A 16789-nucleotide genomic window follows, 5' to 3' on the forward strand; every position below is an offset into this window, starting at 1 on the left:
CGCCCCCGGAAATATATTTCATGCTCCTGTCTTGATAGATAATTGCCCTCTAATGTGGCAGTTGTATTTTGATTCAATCGAGCGAAACGACTTCTAGTTATCCTATGGTTTGTTCTTGCTCATTTACATTCAACAATATAAGAATGTTAGCAGATTGCAATTGCAAATGAGAATTCTTTGATTGATTGATTGATTGTTTGATGAGGTTGGGAGGCATAAACTTTGAATTAGGTACGTGGTTTGTGATATGGAGACATGGATCGAATTCTTCTGGTGTTTCTCCGTTGTAGGAACCTCTGAAGAGATTTCTTAATGGAGAAACCTGCATTCCCATTTGGCATTTGCAGACTCAACCGTTCTGGGTTGCTCCACCATTGGCTCTTGCTGCTATTCCTCTCTTGGCTTGCTATCCCTAATATGGCTCTTACCTGCAAACATTGTATCCAATTTAGTTCATCTTGGAATCATATGAAAACAAAAGTTGGAGTGAAAAAGAAGTAGGAATGAACCTGGAGTTCAGTCAAGTCACAGACCGAAGCTGTTCCATTATTGAAAACCATGATCTGCTTCTGATGATTCAATGGCATGGCCATCCTACACCCATAAACAAAAACCCAAAATCCACTTTCCATGAAAGTTATCAGAAAAAACAAGAAGAAGAAGCTGAAGAAAAACGGGGTCTCTCACATGGGAATTGCAGAGAATTGGAAGGTTGGCTCTGAAGCAGGAGAAGATGGGCAAAGACAAAGCTCCAAACTGAACTCCCTTCCCATTTGCCAAATGCCAATTCCCTTTACCTCTTTTTTCATTTGTTTTCTGTCCCAATAAGACCTCTAAAAATGATATATAAAGAGAGGAAAACAGAGTTGTTTATGGTTTTAGGCAAAAGCTATCTAATTTGAAGAAAATAAGAGACTTTTAAACTGTCAAAAAATATCAACACGTTTACGTTCTAAGCAAATGGGCATGTGCAAAACGATAATTTATTACCAAAAGTGGGTATGGCAATGACTCAAAGCATTAGGGTTGGTTGGAGGTCTTGAAGGGTTATTGGAAATTTTTCACATGTGAATTTATTCCCCACTTTGCAAGGTGTTGGAATTCCACACCCTCCTCTTGTGGCCTCTTTTTGTGTCCATTTTTCACCTCTATCACTACTTTTCTTTATTTTTGGTAATAAATATCCCACTTGAAGATATCTGGATTCTTTAAGAAATTTAATCAAATAATGACTTCAAACAAATAGCCTACAAAATACTTATTTAAAACGTGAAGATAAATTTTACGACAACCTATTAAGAAACGTCGCTCCCTCGAGAAAAAGACTTCCCTAGAAGCAAACTCTTTCTTTTTTTTGGTAAGAAAAATGTGGGATTTCCATTTTTGGAAAAGTATTGGATTTACCTTTATCTAGGTAGAGGTGGAGGGGTAGCCACAACCTAATCTCGTAAATGACCTTGTCCATGTTTTGACATTTTTATTTTTTAGGAAACGTGTTTAAAGTGTTCTTTTAAAGAGTTAAGAGATTTTGATTTAGAGTTGGAATATATATATATATATATATATATATATATATATATACTGGAAAACAAACATATTATATATAAATATATTAGGAAAAATATTGTTTTGATGTGTAAGTTTTTAGTATAATTTTGATTTAGTTATTTGACAATGTTACATGTTTGATTTAATAAATAAGAAAGTCGCAATGTTAAATAAACATTAGGGTATGGATTAAATATAAAACCCAACCTTATACCAAACCCTCGTCGCCTGCTTCGTTCTTGCCCAGAAATTCTGCGATCTGATTAGCTTCCTTGTAACACAGAATCACATTCAGATGCTCCAATTCCGAGCACTCCTTCCTGCACTCTCCGGCTAAACACAGCCACGAACCGCCGTCCAGCTTCCATGCCGAGTTTCCACTGGATCTCGACGGGACCACCGCTTGCGAGCTTTCTCCCAATCGGCTGAGGCTTCCTTCATTTCGCCGCGCTGATTCCGCTGCCGTGTCTTGACGGAGCTTCACGGCTGTGTAGCCGGCTGCACCAGCCACTGCTCCGGCTGTGGGTGCTACTATGTATATCCATAGACCTTTGAAATTTTCTGTTGCGATGGCTGGGCCTAAGGTCCTCGCCGGGTTCATCGAACCGCCGGTTGCGCGCCTGCAGTTTGTTTTATGTGGAAATTTTCATAATCTATTTAATGTTTTGAAAATTACAGAGTGATTTTCTAAAATTGAGAACTACCCGGCGACGAGAATGTTGAGCATTACCATGCCTCCGATTGCAATTCCGGCCAATTCCCCGACCTAATCAAATCAATCGAAGTTAATCGCTGACGGAAACGCCTTCTCTAATCTCTAAATCGAGATTCAACCTCTCAATTTCAGAACAAACAAGAAAAATTTCAGAGAGCAAATCGATTCAGTACCGCTCTGGTATCAGTGGCGACAGCAACAATGACGAACATGAGGAAGAATGTGACGATGAACTCGATCGCGAGGGCCTGACCGGTGCCGACGGAGGGAACGGTGGCGCCGCCGGACATGAACGGACGGAAGACGATCTTGAGGCTGAAAGCGGCGGAAATAGATCCGGAAATCTGAGCGGTGATGTAGAGCGGGACGTGAAGCCATGGAAAGTGACGGAGAGCGGCGAAGGCTACAGTGACGGAGGGATTCAAGTGAGCGCCGGAGATGTGACCGATGGAGAGGATTACGGCCATCACCGCGAGTCCTGCGCATATCGCACTCGTCATCAGGCCGTTCTCCGCCGCCTCATATTTCTCGTTCAGAATGGGCGCCGCCGCTGCGGAGAATAGCATTATGTATGTTCCAATGAACTCCGCCCCTACCTGAATTTCAATATTAAAATGCACCCAATTTTGAATTTTAAGATTAAATTACTTTTATATTCTTTTTTTTTTTTTTTAATAATACTCTAATAAAAATACTCATAAATTCAATTTTTTTTAAATCAACTATGAACAAAATTAAAAAAATACTTCAAAAATATTTTAAAACCTTAAAAAATACCTTTAAATTTTTTCAAAAAATTAAAATATATATTTATTGTCAGCACCACATTTTTTTAAATATTCAACAGTAATATTAAAAATTTTAAAAATAATTTATGACAGGGTAATAGACGTAAAACTATTTAATAAAAGTTTGTGGTTATTTTTTTTAATGAAAAAATACCAAATTTATAGATATTTTTATTAATTTACATAGAAGTGAAGCATAAAATAATGATTTTTTTAATTATTAATTTAACTTATTGAATTTTGTCACTAAAATATAAGTATAATCCATAATAAAAAATAAAAAAAACCATCGATCAGATAATTAAAATTGTTACATATTTGTTAAATTTTTATTAAAAATCATGAAAATTTAAAAGAGAATAAAATTTATAATTTAACCTAAAAAAAAAAATAATATTGTAAAATTTTGCAAAAAAGGAAATTACAATTTTGTTACCTTTTGCAAGAGGGAGAAATCAGAGCAGCCGTTAGTTGGCGCCATTGACACTTGGCCCAGTAGTCAACTACCACGTCTTCACCGGACGGCAGTGGAGCTGCCGTACCTGTCTACAACGGCCGCAGGTTAGGGCGGAGCTGCTGGTTGTTGTTCTTCCTTTCCGTCTTTCTTCGTTCCCCTTTGATCTTAAAGCTTTATTAAATAGGATTTAGGATCGTTGACATTTTAACCTCGTTGACTTCTAAAATATTGCATAACCATTACATCCCACCACCTCACTCTTTTAATAAAAATTTAATTATTTAAAATATTATCTTGGGTTACATTTTATATATTTTTAAACTTCAATTTATTTTATAGCTTTATATCATTTCTCAATTTATTTATCTAGACAACTCATGCACCATTTTTTAAAAATAAACTATATATATATATATGTATGTATGTATGTATGTATGTATGTCCGTCTGTATGTATGTATGAAAGGTGAAGAATTGGATGTAATTTCTTTAATGTAGTATAATTAATATTCGTTTTTATCATGGAAAGATGGAAAGAAAAGGAATAAATTCGGGTGTGGAAATGCGTTTCATCGATGGTAATCAATGAATTGGAAGATTATCCAGTGGAAATTAACAGCAAATAATTCGGTTCGTCTTCTCTGTAATTTACCATCAATCTTCTTCAATTTTTCTTCTTCTTCTTTTCTCTAAGATTCCGAGTGTTTCTTCCTGAGGAGAGTGCTGGAGTGCTGGTTTCGTTTTTGTGGCGGGTTGGGTGGAATTGAGAGGAGACTGTTAAGGCAAAAGGATCGAGGTTATTGCGCCGGATTCTGATCACCGAGATTCCAGATGACGAAGAAACATCGGAATGGCGAAATCTGGGAATTCGAGCGAGAAATGTCCGGCGGAGCAGAAGGAGGAGGAGTTGGAGACGTGATTCTTGGAATTGATGGAGGAACAACCTCCACAATCTGCGTTTGTGTTCCGTTTTTACCACCTCAGTCTCTTCAGTTTCCTGATCCTATTCCTCTTCTTGCTCGAGTGGAAGCCGGCTGCTCCAACCATAATAGCGTTGGCGGTACTCTCTCTCTCTCTCTCTCTCTCTCTCTCTCTGTGCTTGTTCCTTTACGATTCTCGATTGGTTCTGCGCATGTCTCTCATTGTTCTTCCCGGACTAGAGGCGTATGTTTAGAGTTTTGCCTCGAGGTGAGCCTCAAAAGTCTTTTAAAACATTGGATTGTTGAACAGTGTCCGAAGTCCATTAAATTCAATCACCATTTTTCCTACTGAAGTTAATTTATTGTTGAATTATTTCTATGAAATGCAATGGATGCTTGAGTGTTGCAGCGCTGCAACTCTTCAAACCTAATCATCTTCTTTTCAGAGGCGAACTATGAATTGTTTTGTGACAGGCTTTACTGGTTTGTTCTGCCATTTGATAATATTTTCAAAAACGAAGATATTGAAAGTTAGACCATAAGCTCTTATTTTGTATTGGTATGGAAAAAGGACTGGTTGGTCTGAGTATTTAATATGAGATTCTAGTATTGATAGGTCCTTGGTGTAAAATTTGCTTCTTTGTTTCAGAAACTGCTGCAAGGGAAACGTTGGAGCAAGTTATGGCTGAAGCCCTTTCAAAATCATGTTCAAATCGGTCCGCAGTTCGAGCTGTTTGTTTATCTCTTTCTGGTGTAAACCATCCAACGGATCAGCAAAGGATTTTGAATTGGCTCAGGTATGGGCCATGAAGGATTCTTGGCTGTTTCTAAGAAACTACGTTCTTCTGTCCTTGGGTTTATGTGACGGATCATGTTATTTTCTCGTTGTTTTATATGAATCTTAGGATGGCTAGTGCTCTTTCTAATCAATTGGCTTATTCTAGCTGATATTACAATATCCCTTATTGGTGTACTTGTAGCTGAATCCTTCAATTTAATGAACATCACGATCTGAGTTAGGTCTCAAATCAATTCCAAGGCTCCAAGCTGCTATTCCTTTCACTGTCAACTTTGTTCTATAACATATGAAATCAGAACGTCATATCTCTGGACAAAATATGCTTTAATACACTTCTGATGTGTTTTTTTTTTTTTAATTTGCGCAGGGATATATTTCCTAGCCATGTAAAACTCTATGTTCGAAATGATGCTGTGGCTGCTCTTGCAAGCGGTACCATGGGAAGGCTTCGTGGTTGTGTTCTAATTGCTGGCACTGGGACTATTGCTTATGGATTTACAGACGACGGAAGAGAAGCTCGAGCAGCGGGTGCAGGACCAATCTTAGGTGATTGGGGAAGGTCTCTTTCTCTCACTCCCTCACATGGACGCACATCTTAAATTGGAGTATGACTGATTGTATGAGGATCATCTTATCTGTTTACCAAAATCTTGTGCCATTATTCCTTGCTGGTGAATGATTGAGTAATGAATATTATTTTTAACTATCTTAGCATCATTCTCATTAATTTTATATATTTAATCATGAAGTCCATGCCTATCAATGTTTAAGCAAGTTCCTTGGAAATCTCTAATCAAACTAAATCCTCTAAAACTAAACTGATAATCTCAATTTTGGTCATTATTCTTGTTGTTTAACACTCTTCATTTGTGGGCATGAAAGTTAACATATGGAGAAGAAATGACATTAAAGGGTTTAAATACAAAACTTGCTGCTCTGATACCACAATACGCAAATACTTAAGTTGATAGATTACCGTATTGAATAAATGTTGATGGATTAGGGTATATTTAATCGTTCATTCATATTTACAACAAGAAACATTTTTTGTGATCTTTGCACTCTGCATATTTAATTGTTTGCGTTTAAAATTATATTACTGCATTGTATGCCGATCTATAATAGTAAATTATGAGACTATTGTGCATGACATACACAATTTTATTTTCTTTTGCCACTTTTCATTGAAGGTGATACTTCTTGTAATTTCAGTGGGTATGGCATATCAGCGCAGGCTTTAACTGCAGTTATAAGAGCGCATGATGGTCGTGGTCCTCAAACAAAGCTCACAAATAGCATTCTTCATACTCTTGGTCTTTCTTCTGCTGATGAACTCATTGGGTATGTACTCTTGGTAATTAACATTACTGGTCAATTTTCATTATCTCATTGTTTATATTATTTGATGTGGTTCCTGGACAATATAAATTAAACAAATTAGAAAATAAATATCTTTCAAGCATAAGAAGGAAATAATTCTTTTAAATGATGTATATTCAATCTTTCATATGTGTGCGCGTGGACTGAAGTCTTGCTGAGGCTCGCTTTTGTCGTTTTTATTATTATCATCAATGCAGTAATCTGTATAGTTGTGAAGGCTGCTCTGATTTACTTGCAGCAGCTGTACAACTTTTTAAATGATGATGGAAAGAGAATTAACATTTCAACATACCATAAACTTGCTTTATCTAACAATGAGAAAAGTAGTTGTTTCCAGTGCAGTTTCTGACAATTGTACCCCAATTCATATGTTGGAATGGTATGAAAGTACAGTATCATGGATGATTAATTAGGAATGGATCACATCTGTTTTTGGTTATTGAAAATTAGGTGGACCTACGCAGATCCAACTTGGGCTCGCATTGCTGCACTTGTTCCTGTTGTCGTGTCATGTGCAGAAGCAGGAGATGAAGTTGCAAACAACATCTTGCAACATTCAGTCAAGGAGTTGGCTTTAAGCGTGACTGGTGTTGTTCAAAGACTTAGATTGTGTGGTTCAGGTACTGCAATAGTGGAAATCTTTGTTTCTAGTTAATAAACTTGATTTTCCTGGCCCTCGCTTCTCTGGATGTTGAAACTAGCCTCAAAGTTGGAAGCACTTTTGCTATTAAACCTCCCTTGATTTCTTTCCTTCTTCGGGAGGCTGTATTTTACACTATGTTCTAGCTTTGAGATCAAGTACGTCTCCTCAGTTTACTTCTCTTTGGATCTGCACTTGAATATGCAACAAAATTAATCGTGAATAATCTCTATCTATGTCCCTAAGAAAATTGGGAGCTGTTCCATGCCTATTTTTTATTTGAGGGGTTTGTGACAATGCTACTGATCATGCAAAAATATTAGCTGGAATTAGGATTTCTAAAGAAAGGGAACCAGGCAGGCAAATGAGCGTTCAATAATATGATAGTTTCCTTTTTGAATTTTGTAGCCAAAGTTTTGCCTAGTTTTCTTTTTGAATTTTGTGACCAATGTTTTGCCTCGGCTGTCATTGTTAGCATCATTAACATTGCAGATGGGAAGGATTCTTTTCCCCTCGTCATGGTTGGTGGAGTTCTTGAAGGAAATAAGGGATGGGGTATAGCGCAAGAAGTTGTAAATTGCATTTCCAAGGACTACCCTGGGGTAGTTCCCATCTGGCCTAAGGTAAGCATGTGTTTTTACCTTATGATAACCATGGTGCTGTTTGGGAGCTGTTGTGAAAAATATTCAATGAAAAATATGTTCAGTTATTGTTCTTAAATCCTTACATGAACAGACTTCACTTTTAAATCAACAAAAATTATTGTTCTTTCTTTCAAAATAACGAGTATATGAACAGTGATTTCAGATGTACGAAACAGCCCTACATGTGTCTATGCTTTCTGCCATGCTTTCATTAAAATTTTGCATATTTTTCTTGAACCAAAACCAGGTGGAGCCTGCCATTGGGGCCGCATTGTTAGCCTGGAATTTCTTGAAAGATTCCCACAAAGAATAAGGCTTTAAAAAAGTGACTGACAGTTCTCATAAGTTGTACAGAAGCAAAGTTGAAATCGATGAGCCCGGAACTCTGAAGGGGAAGAAGAAAAATAAGTCCTGTGAGTGAGCTATTTCAGTTCTCAACATTAATATAGGCAATTAACTAACCTTCTGTCATTTATCAATAATATATATGGGGTGATTGAAAGAGGATGTGCTCAAAGTGATGTCAACATTAATGCATTATGGTTTTAGTGCATTTGCTCCAATGTCTTACTGTCAGCCTGAGATCAATTCCTTGGCTTTTGAGCCCCTGAGCTATTTATTTTTGTGCTTTGTTCCATTAATCTGTCACTTCCAATCTTTTGCATTTGCTAGAATGTCCTTTTATTCTTTAACCTTTCTTTTAATCCTTATTTCGTTTCGTTTTCTTTTTGCGATTTCTGTGAGATTTTAATCTCTTAAATTTTTTTTTATCAAGATTATAATGTTTTAACGAGTCAAGTTATGTATATGTTAGCCTTTTTCCTCTTAATCTTGATGTTGAATCGGGAAAAAAGCATTCGAAATGGTTAAAATATAAATCTTCCTTTTGGGCAAAGGAAGCTTCAAACAGCATTCCATATGCTGAAGTTAAAAGGATATGAATGTGAAGCAGTTCTAATATTTAAGCCAATGGCTGCAAAAATCAGTCAAAGATGGCTTCTGGTTCAGCTGAATGGCAAATTCAAACTTCTTAGCCTACAACTACTTAGCTGAAAGGGATAATATTTTCCCATTCTTATGATACACAACCAACTCCTTACAACAACTAGAGATGGTTTAGGCATTTTGTTTGCTGAGTTCAAAATGATCTATTCATACTTCTTTCCCTTGAACGATCCTTTAGGGATCTTGCTAAGCACACTGGAATCGAGCTTTTGATACTGACCGCGGAGTTGGTCGATAACCTTGTATGCAAAAGTATCAACTTCATCTTCATATTTCTCGTACAGAATTGGAAGCGTATGGGCAGCAACGAAACCTGAACATATTTGAAACGTGCTAATAGTGAAAATGGATGATTTTATATTTTCCTAGGAACATAGGATCTCCTATCTCCTATGGTTGGTCATCAAAAAGTTTTTATCCTCTACTAGCTCAAGCCTAAGCCCACTGCTAACAAATATTGTCCTCTTTGGGATTTTCCTTTCGGGGAGAGGAACAAAGCATGCTTTATAAGAGTATGGTGTGAAAACCTCCCCCTAGCAAACACGTTTTAAAAACTTCGAGGGGAAACCCGAAAGGAAAAGTCCAAAGAAAACAATATCTGGTAGCAGTGGGTTTGGGTTTATAAAAAATAACCAAGTCCTTCCATCAAAAAAGCAAGAAAACTCGAACACTTTAATTGGTTAAAGCTTCTTTTCTAATTCATGAGCTTTGAACAATTTACGCTCGTCTCAACTAATTTAACAACGTAACAGTTTCATCCTACAACGTTAAGTGTTCGAATCAAGAGGCCTAGGATTTCATATGGTTCATCTAAAAGTGTAAATAATATAGACATGGCTCATAAAAGAAATTAAACATGTAAATGTCCAGAAATGCAGAATCTGTAAGCACTTACCAATATACAGGACAGTAATGAAATTGCACCAGCTACTGATCACAGCACCAGCCCACAAGCTTACTACGGCCTGCAAATATCTTCACATTAATAAAAGAAGCCATCTTCCACAAAATCTAAACAGGTTTCCTAAGCACTTATAATCAAAGAAACAACTACAATATATCATCATACCACAAGGAAGTGTTTGAAATTTCCTTCACAAGCAATATCTTGGAGAACACCCAGACCTCGGTTAACCTCAGCACCAAATGAGACAGCAATATTGACAAACAGTTCCTCAGGAAGAACAACTCGAGGAACTTTCGACGACGATGATCTGCGAAAGCACCAAATATGTTAAACCAGAAAACCCATCAAAATCAACGTAAAACAAAGGCATAGATATCTATTTTTCAATCACCTGCTCATATATCCTGAGGCACTTGTCCATATGAACTGAGCCAACATACCAAGAACCAAAGCAAAGCAAAGCAGAGTCAAGAAGTGGTAATTAAGCCATTCAAACAACACCCATATAATAGTTGCACCAGTCAAGACACTAGCTGAGATTTTCTTGTTCCTCCATAGCAGCACATCAGCAGCTACAAATCAAAACGAAATAATATGATTTATGACATGAAAAAGAAGATTATAGAGGATGAAAAAGATACTAAGAATAGTTAAACAAGGAAATACATTTTCCACCCCCAAGAATATGGTAAACGGGCTTTTGGCGTCCGAATATCCGCTTCATCTGACCAGTCACTGAACTCGATTTACTATCTTCCCCGAAAAACGATACTGATTTCGCCTTTTGGCCATGTTCAGCAAAAACTTCAGAGATATTACTAAGAATCTCCTCAGCAGTTATCCTCTCAGACATGGTTCTTGAGCTTCAGAAAAGAAATAACAAGAAAAAGGGAGCCACAGTTCAGGACTAGGCTGTTCACCAAGAAGATAGTTATATAATAACATAAAAACTACAGTAATCATATGGGTAAAGAAGCAAGTCTATGTATAAGCTCCAGGATCAACTTTTAGGAGGATGTTTAGGCTAAAGATCCAACTTCTTGTAATGATTTTCCTTAGTTACATTCCATGTCATGTCGTTTTCGATTTGCTTTCTCTGACTTTGAATCTTGTTTATAGAAGGAACCCAAGTGAAAGACAACATAAAAGAACAACCATCTTCTACAATTAAGATCTCTAAATAGCAACTTTGATAGGAGATCTTTCGATAACAATCATACAACTTTAAAAAACGTTGAGGGAAAGCCTAAAGAGGACAATATCTACTAGCGGTGGGCGTGGGCCGTTATAGTTACGAACTCTAGGGGATGAAGATAGCCCCCAATGGGAGAAAACTATTGCAGTTAATTTCTCTAGTCCAAGCTAATCATCAAACTAAAGCTTAGTAAGAGTTTTTGAATTCTGATGAATCAACAACAGACATTCAAAAGCACGAACAATCTTTTATAAAACGAAACAGCTGATCAAAACTGACCAAGAAGCATAAGGAAACCATAAGGCCAAATGGTCATAAAATAGGAAGGAACACGAACTTTTACCAAAATTTTCAACTCAAAAGCAAAAGTGATCCAACGTTTCAACCCAGATACAAGCAAAAACAAGAGAAAAACCTCAGAAAGCATTATAAACTCCAGATTCAACCAGAAATTCAGCCGCAGTTATACAAGATAGAGATTGTAAAGAGAAAAAATGAAGCAGATGCAAGGTATAAGTAGGTCGTCTAGTAAGATTAGAGCATAAGTAAGGGAGCAAAACTCCAAAAACCCAGAAAATCAAGCAGAACTAGCAGCATTCAACCCCATTCAAGCATAATAAAACACATAATCCGCTGAAAGAGAAACGCAAAACAAGCAGAAGATCGAAAAAACAAACCCAAAATAGAACTCCAGAGAACAAACCAGGCGCAGGGGATTAATGGGTCTTCGAGGAATAGATTGGAGAAGAAGAAACCGAACAGACAAACGAAAATGGGTTCTCAAAATTTCCGTTCAGAACTACAGAAAAACGGGATAAAGAAGGGAAGAGTTCATGGGATTCTAAAATATCACAGAGAAATGGCGTGATGAAGCTGACATACTGAAATTATAAAGGGTCCACCACCTAACCCAGATGCAAAATTCCCTCTTTTTTTTTTTTCTTGTTTGTTTCTGTTCATCAAGTGGGTCGAATTGAATTTTTCCCCTTTTTCACTTTCTTTTCAACTTTCTCAGTTGTTGCATTTTAACGGACGCCAAACGCGAATCCCTTTTGGGTAGCTGTGGTTTTTATTGTAAAGTAATGAGCTCACCTCCTAACTTCAAGGCCCGTGTTCTTGAGAATTTTGAACGATCCGTCTCTTTTCCATATGATTCAGTAGCCAATGGCGTGGTTCTAGTGTCACAACTTTTAAACTTTGATACAAAAAAGTCTAAATTAGGGTTCTTTATCTAAGAAGTTTCAAAACAAAGGATCATATCGTTTTCAATCCTATACTTTTTCCTTTTACTTTCTTTTTTAATTAACGCTATTTTATATTTTATTTAATTTCATAGAAATAAGTGTTACGTTTTTTAAATAAGATATAAAAGTGTATACAAGTAGGTCCGGTTTTCAAATCTTCTACTCCCGTTTACTTTTTAGCTAAAAGTTAATCTGAGATGAAAAATTATAGTGAAACTATAAAACAAGCCCAACTTTTTTAAATTAAAAACAAAATTATTCTCAAACAGGTCCCGAGTCATTTTTGGTAGATAATTTAGAGTTTGTTTTATACTTTCGTTCCTTGCTATATATACATTCGATTCCTTGCTATATATATTATCAACAGTTGATTTTTACGGTGTTTCAAATAGTCAACATTTTTATATTTGTATTATATCTAATTTTAAAATTTAAATTTTAACATGGAAAGCAAATATAGTATTTTATATTATAAATTCATTTTATTTTTGTTAGATAAAAAAAATATATTACAAAATTATAGGATTTTATAAAATAATAACTATAGTGATTTTATGACAAAAAAAAAAGTTAATAAATTAATTAATAATGGTTTATTACAATTACTATTAATTTTATGGTTCAATTTTTTAATTTGTTACCCACACATATTTAAAAATATAAAACATATTTCAATTAATTTTATTATTTTCAAAGTCCATTATTATTTTTAAACACCATTATTGTGGTTAAAATTATTTATGATTATTATAAATAATTGAATTATTTATTAGAGTTAGAATTTAATATGTGAAGGGGAGAAGGTATGAAAATTGATAATTACTAATTATTTATATTTTATCGTTCTCCATTTAAAAATTAAAAATATAATTATTTCCTATTGAATAAAACACCTACTTTGTTCAACTATATAAATAATAATAATAATCACAAAATAATTAAATAATAATAATAATAATAATAATTAAAAAAAAAACTTTATCCAACCATGTAGATAAGATTTTTTATATTATTTGTAACACGTGTTTCGATTTCATTGGGCAGCTTCTTTTTGTGGATTTGGGATGATGCTACCAATTTTGTAATAATTTAAAATATTTTAATTAATTTCATNCCTGGATTAAAGGGAGAAAAAAATGTCATATATAATAAGAGATTTAAGTTAAAAATAAAATTTAAATTAAATATTATTAGATATCATTTGCTTGACCTCGTGGTTGTGGGCTTTTTTGTCTTTTCCATGATGAATAATAATATTAGGATGACAATTTTTTTTTCCAAATATATGCTTTTCTTTTAATTATTCTCAAAAACATATAAACTTTTTTAATACACGTGTGAATCACGTGACAGACAATACATAATTATTAAATTTTTTTTAGCTCTCTTAGACTTTAACTTTTTTATTTTAAACTAAAGTATTATATTTAAACATGATTTGTGTTGTAAATATAAATCTAATTGTTATTTAATTTGAGCGAAGACGATTGACATATTTGTATCATACTCAATAAATAACTTATCAACTCGAGCATAGCTTCGGGATAAAGCATCAATAGTCATTTTAAAGCACGAGTTGGGTTTGTATAGTTATACAGTAAATTTGTCTTAAAAGTCACTAATCATACCCGAATTACGTAGACTAAAAACTAAACATTTATTTACCCAATATAATAGGACTAATAGATAATATAACGTTCTTTAAAATGATCACGAATGAAAAAGTAATCCGGGTACAAAAATTCGCGAGCTCAAACCATTTTAACTAGTAAATTATTGAATAGGGTGTCACAGTCTCAAACATAAATCTTTTAATTTTAATTTGTTATAAAAATAAGAAAATAATTATTCAATTTATTTATCTCTTAGACAATAAATGAGGTAAAACTATCAATCTAGTTATGGACATGGATGTCCATTTAACCCGTGGGATCGGACCATGTAAGGACCCACCTCTTATTTAAAAGAGAAATACGAGATTTCTCATTAATAGCTAAGAGGTCGGAGCCACAATATTTTTTAAATGTGAAATTATATTGAATTCGAGTGTTTGGGAATGACGTTCCATAATATATTATTAAATTTGTTAAGATGTTATAATAAAAATTATATTAAATAATTATTTGAAATAAATATTTTTTTTCAAAATAATATATATATATATATATATATATATATATTAAATGATTGGTATATTTGAGGACAAAACAATGGGAGAAGGGCAGAGTGTGAGACATTGCTGACTGTGCAGCAAAATGTACAGGTGGCACCAATCAGAACCTGAAAAGCCTTATCCAAAAATCGATAATCTGATCCCTTCCTCGTGTTCTTCATCTTCCCCAATCCATTTTCCTCCACACACACACAAGAACTTCACCATAACACCAACAACACAAAAATCCACCTTACATTCTACACTCTCTTCCATTCCCATTCTCACTTGCACCCTCCAACAATGGCTTCCACCTCTTGTTTCCTTCACCACCACGCTCTCAACGCCGCCGCCAGATCCTCTTCTTCCCCTCGCCAGGTGGCGCCAATCAAGCCGGCGCAGCTACTCGTCTGCCGTGCCCAAAAGCAGCAGCAGCAGCAGCAGCCCACTCTGGAGGAGGATGGCGGTGCTATGTCTCGCCGCTTGGCTCTCACTGTCCTCATCGGTGCTGCCGCTCTTGGCTCTAAGGTTTCTCCCGCTGATGCTGCCTATGGAGAAGCTGGTACTTTAAATCGTCCGCTTCAGAATTTTAACAAATTTACAGTTATCATCTCATTCTCTGCTGCAATGACCATGAAACCCTAGAAATTGAACAGACCTAAGCATTTTCCCTAGTAAATTGTGTGATGCGCTTTAGGGATTTTGATTAGAATTTGTCGTGGATGCTTTGAATCTTGCAAGAGATCCCCGTTGAGAATGTGATTTTGTGATCTGTTCTTGATTTCTGTAGTTTGGTATGCTACTGCAAATTCAAATAATGTGCATTGAATTAATGGCACTGAAGTTTGAGCAACTCTTTTTGATGATCTTTCGATTGTTTTCATGAAATTAAAAATTGCAGCCAATGTGTTTGGAAAGCCAAAGAGCAACACAGACTACTTGCCATACAATGGAGATGGGTTCAAGCTTTCAGTTCCTGCCAAGTGGAATCCAAGCAAAGAAAGGGAATTCCCAGGCCAAGTACTTAGATATGAAGACAACTTTGATGCCAATAGCAATCTGAGTGTCATTATCAATCCAACTGACAAGAAATCCATTAAAGACTTTGGCTCCCCTGAAGAATTCCTTTCTCAGGTAACACTCTCCTCTGCATTTAAACTTACTTCAGATTTCAGATTCCACATCGAAACGTCTCCTGAGTAAACATGTTCTAAAACCATGAGGTTGATGTCCATATTTAATGGGCTAAAATAGACAATATTTACTAGTGGTGGACTTGGATGGTTATAGATGGTATCAGATCCCTCGTCAGTTGGAGGGGGAACGAAATATTCCTTATAAGGGTGTGGAAACCTCTCCCTAATAGACACGTCTTAAAATTGTGAGACTGATGGAGATACGTAACGGTAAAAAAGATGATATCTACTAGCAGTAGACTTGAGCGGTTAGCTCTTCGAACCAAATACATTAACTTAATCAACTGGAATGTTGTTGAATCGTTACCAGATTCAATTGATGAGCTTTAACTTGGCATTTGCAGGTTGACTATTTGCTGGGGAAACAAGCCTACTTTGGAAAGACTGCTTCTGAGGTAATTTGACAACAAAATAAATGATGCATTGTGATTGCCACTGATACGAACTCAACAAATACCCATTTTAGACTATGAATTCAATATCTCTGAACATCTCAAACACTTACCACTAAGGCCACCCTCGACCCGAGTTGACGAGTTAAAATGTAATTGATCAGGGTGGATTTGACCCGGATGCGGTGGCAACGGCGAACGTATTGGAGAGCTCGGAGTTGGAAGTAGGAGGAAAACCATACTACTTCTTGTCAGTGTTGACAAGAACAGCTGATGGAGATGAGGGAGGGAAGCACCAGCTGATCACAGCAGCTGTGAAGGATGGAAAGCTTTACATCTGCAAGGCACAAGCAGGAGACAAGAGGTGGTTTAAAGGAGCAAGGAAGTTTGTGGAGGGTGCAGCCGCTTCCTTCAGCGTTGCTTAATTCAGAGAGGAACAATGTTGTTGATTAGTAATGTGAGAAGAGTGGTGCTTGATGATGTATATTGTGGAGAACATTACCTTAACCAATGAAAGGGATTCTCAATGCATTGTGTTTACGCTTGGATGAATACATTTACGCATTTGTTCGATGAAGCGTTTGAAATTGAACGAGCAAATGAAAGTTGGATTTACATTTGATCTCATCGAAACCGCCCATCTGTCTTTTAATAAGTGGATTATGTATTAAACATACGTAGACTTTAAGTTTGAGCGTTGTTTAGTCCATAAACCTTAAAAAATATATAATAAGTCTCAAACGATATATTTTATATCTACAAAATCATTGTGTTTTTTTTTTCTGTGTCTAATAAATCTAATGAGATT

General features: G+C 35.7%; 5 protein-coding genes across 8 annotated transcripts; 2 read left to right on the forward strand and 3 right to left on the reverse strand.

The window, feature by feature from the left end:
- Nucleotides 1-160: 160 nt before the first annotated feature.
- Nucleotides 161-933, reverse strand: LOC111789898. Its single transcript, XM_023670650.1, has 3 exons — nucleotides 688-933; nucleotides 510-594; nucleotides 161-428 (listed from the first exon to the last, which is right to left on the reverse strand). Exons 1-3 carry the CDS (start codon nucleotides 807-809, stop codon nucleotides 228-230), a joined length of 408 nt encoding a protein of 135 aa, XP_023526418.1. The 5' UTR covers nucleotides 810-933; the 3' UTR covers nucleotides 161-227.
- A 708-nt stretch (nucleotides 934-1641) lies between these two features.
- On the reverse strand, nucleotides 1642-3630 carry LOC111789816 (probable aquaporin NIP5-1). The gene is made up of 4 exons (XM_023670551.1): nucleotides 3488-3630; nucleotides 2437-2859; nucleotides 2253-2314; nucleotides 1642-2168 (listed from the first exon to the last, which is right to left on the reverse strand). Exons 1-4 carry the CDS (start codon nucleotides 3530-3532, stop codon nucleotides 1757-1759), a joined length of 942 nt encoding a protein of 313 aa, XP_023526319.1. The 5' UTR covers nucleotides 3533-3630; the 3' UTR covers nucleotides 1642-1756.
- LOC111789660 (N-acetyl-D-glucosamine kinase-like) lies at nucleotides 2766-8527 on the forward strand. 3 transcript variants are annotated; one of them, XM_023670405.1, is made up of 10 exons: nucleotides 2770-2832; nucleotides 3498-3612; nucleotides 4037-4137; nucleotides 4227-4567; nucleotides 5077-5224; nucleotides 5594-5785; nucleotides 6439-6567; nucleotides 7057-7226; nucleotides 7739-7869; nucleotides 8138-8527. In XM_023670405.1, exons 4-10 carry the CDS (start codon nucleotides 4339-4341, stop codon nucleotides 8201-8203), a joined length of 1065 nt encoding a protein of 354 aa, XP_023526173.1. In that variant the 5' UTR covers nucleotides 2770-2832; nucleotides 3498-3612; nucleotides 4037-4137; nucleotides 4227-4338; the 3' UTR covers nucleotides 8204-8527. The 3 variants fall into 3 exon arrangements, 2 of the variants coding, with proteins under 2 accessions (XP_023526173.1, XP_023526102.1); XR_002814383.1 differs by having other exon boundaries at nucleotides 2766-2832; nucleotides 4037-4567; nucleotides 7722-7869; XM_023670334.1 differs by having other exon boundaries at nucleotides 4037-4567.
- A 299-nt stretch (nucleotides 8528-8826) lies between these two features.
- On the reverse strand, nucleotides 8827-11890 carry LOC111780432 (reticulon-like protein B8). 2 transcript variants are annotated; one of them, XM_023660855.1, is made up of 6 exons: nucleotides 11701-11890; nucleotides 10469-10665; nucleotides 10194-10374; nucleotides 9965-10109; nucleotides 9791-9860; nucleotides 8827-9208 (listed from the first exon to the last, which is right to left on the reverse strand). In XM_023660855.1, exons 2-6 carry the CDS (start codon nucleotides 10653-10655, stop codon nucleotides 9039-9041), a joined length of 753 nt encoding a protein of 250 aa, XP_023516623.1. In that variant the 5' UTR covers nucleotides 10656-10665; nucleotides 11701-11890; the 3' UTR covers nucleotides 8827-9038. The 2 variants fall into 2 exon arrangements, with proteins under 2 accessions (XP_023516623.1, XP_023516614.1); XM_023660846.1 differs by having other exon boundaries at nucleotides 11675-11890.
- Nucleotides 11891-14585: 2695 nt separating this feature from the next.
- On the forward strand, nucleotides 14586-16558 carry LOC111806197 (oxygen-evolving enhancer protein 2, chloroplastic-like). Its single transcript, XM_023691582.1, has 4 exons — nucleotides 14586-14955; nucleotides 15295-15527; nucleotides 15934-15984; nucleotides 16146-16558. Exons 1-4 carry the CDS (start codon nucleotides 14697-14699, stop codon nucleotides 16404-16406), a joined length of 804 nt encoding a protein of 267 aa, XP_023547350.1. The 5' UTR covers nucleotides 14586-14696; the 3' UTR covers nucleotides 16407-16558.
- The last annotated feature ends 231 nt before the right edge of the window (nucleotides 16559-16789 follow it).

This window comes from Cucurbita pepo, chromosome LG01 (assembly GCF_002806865.2).
Source record: "Cucurbita pepo subsp. pepo cultivar mu-cu-16 chromosome LG01, ASM280686v2, whole genome shotgun sequence".
NCBI classification, from domain to species: Eukaryota; Viridiplantae; Streptophyta; class Magnoliopsida; order Cucurbitales; family Cucurbitaceae; genus Cucurbita; species Cucurbita pepo.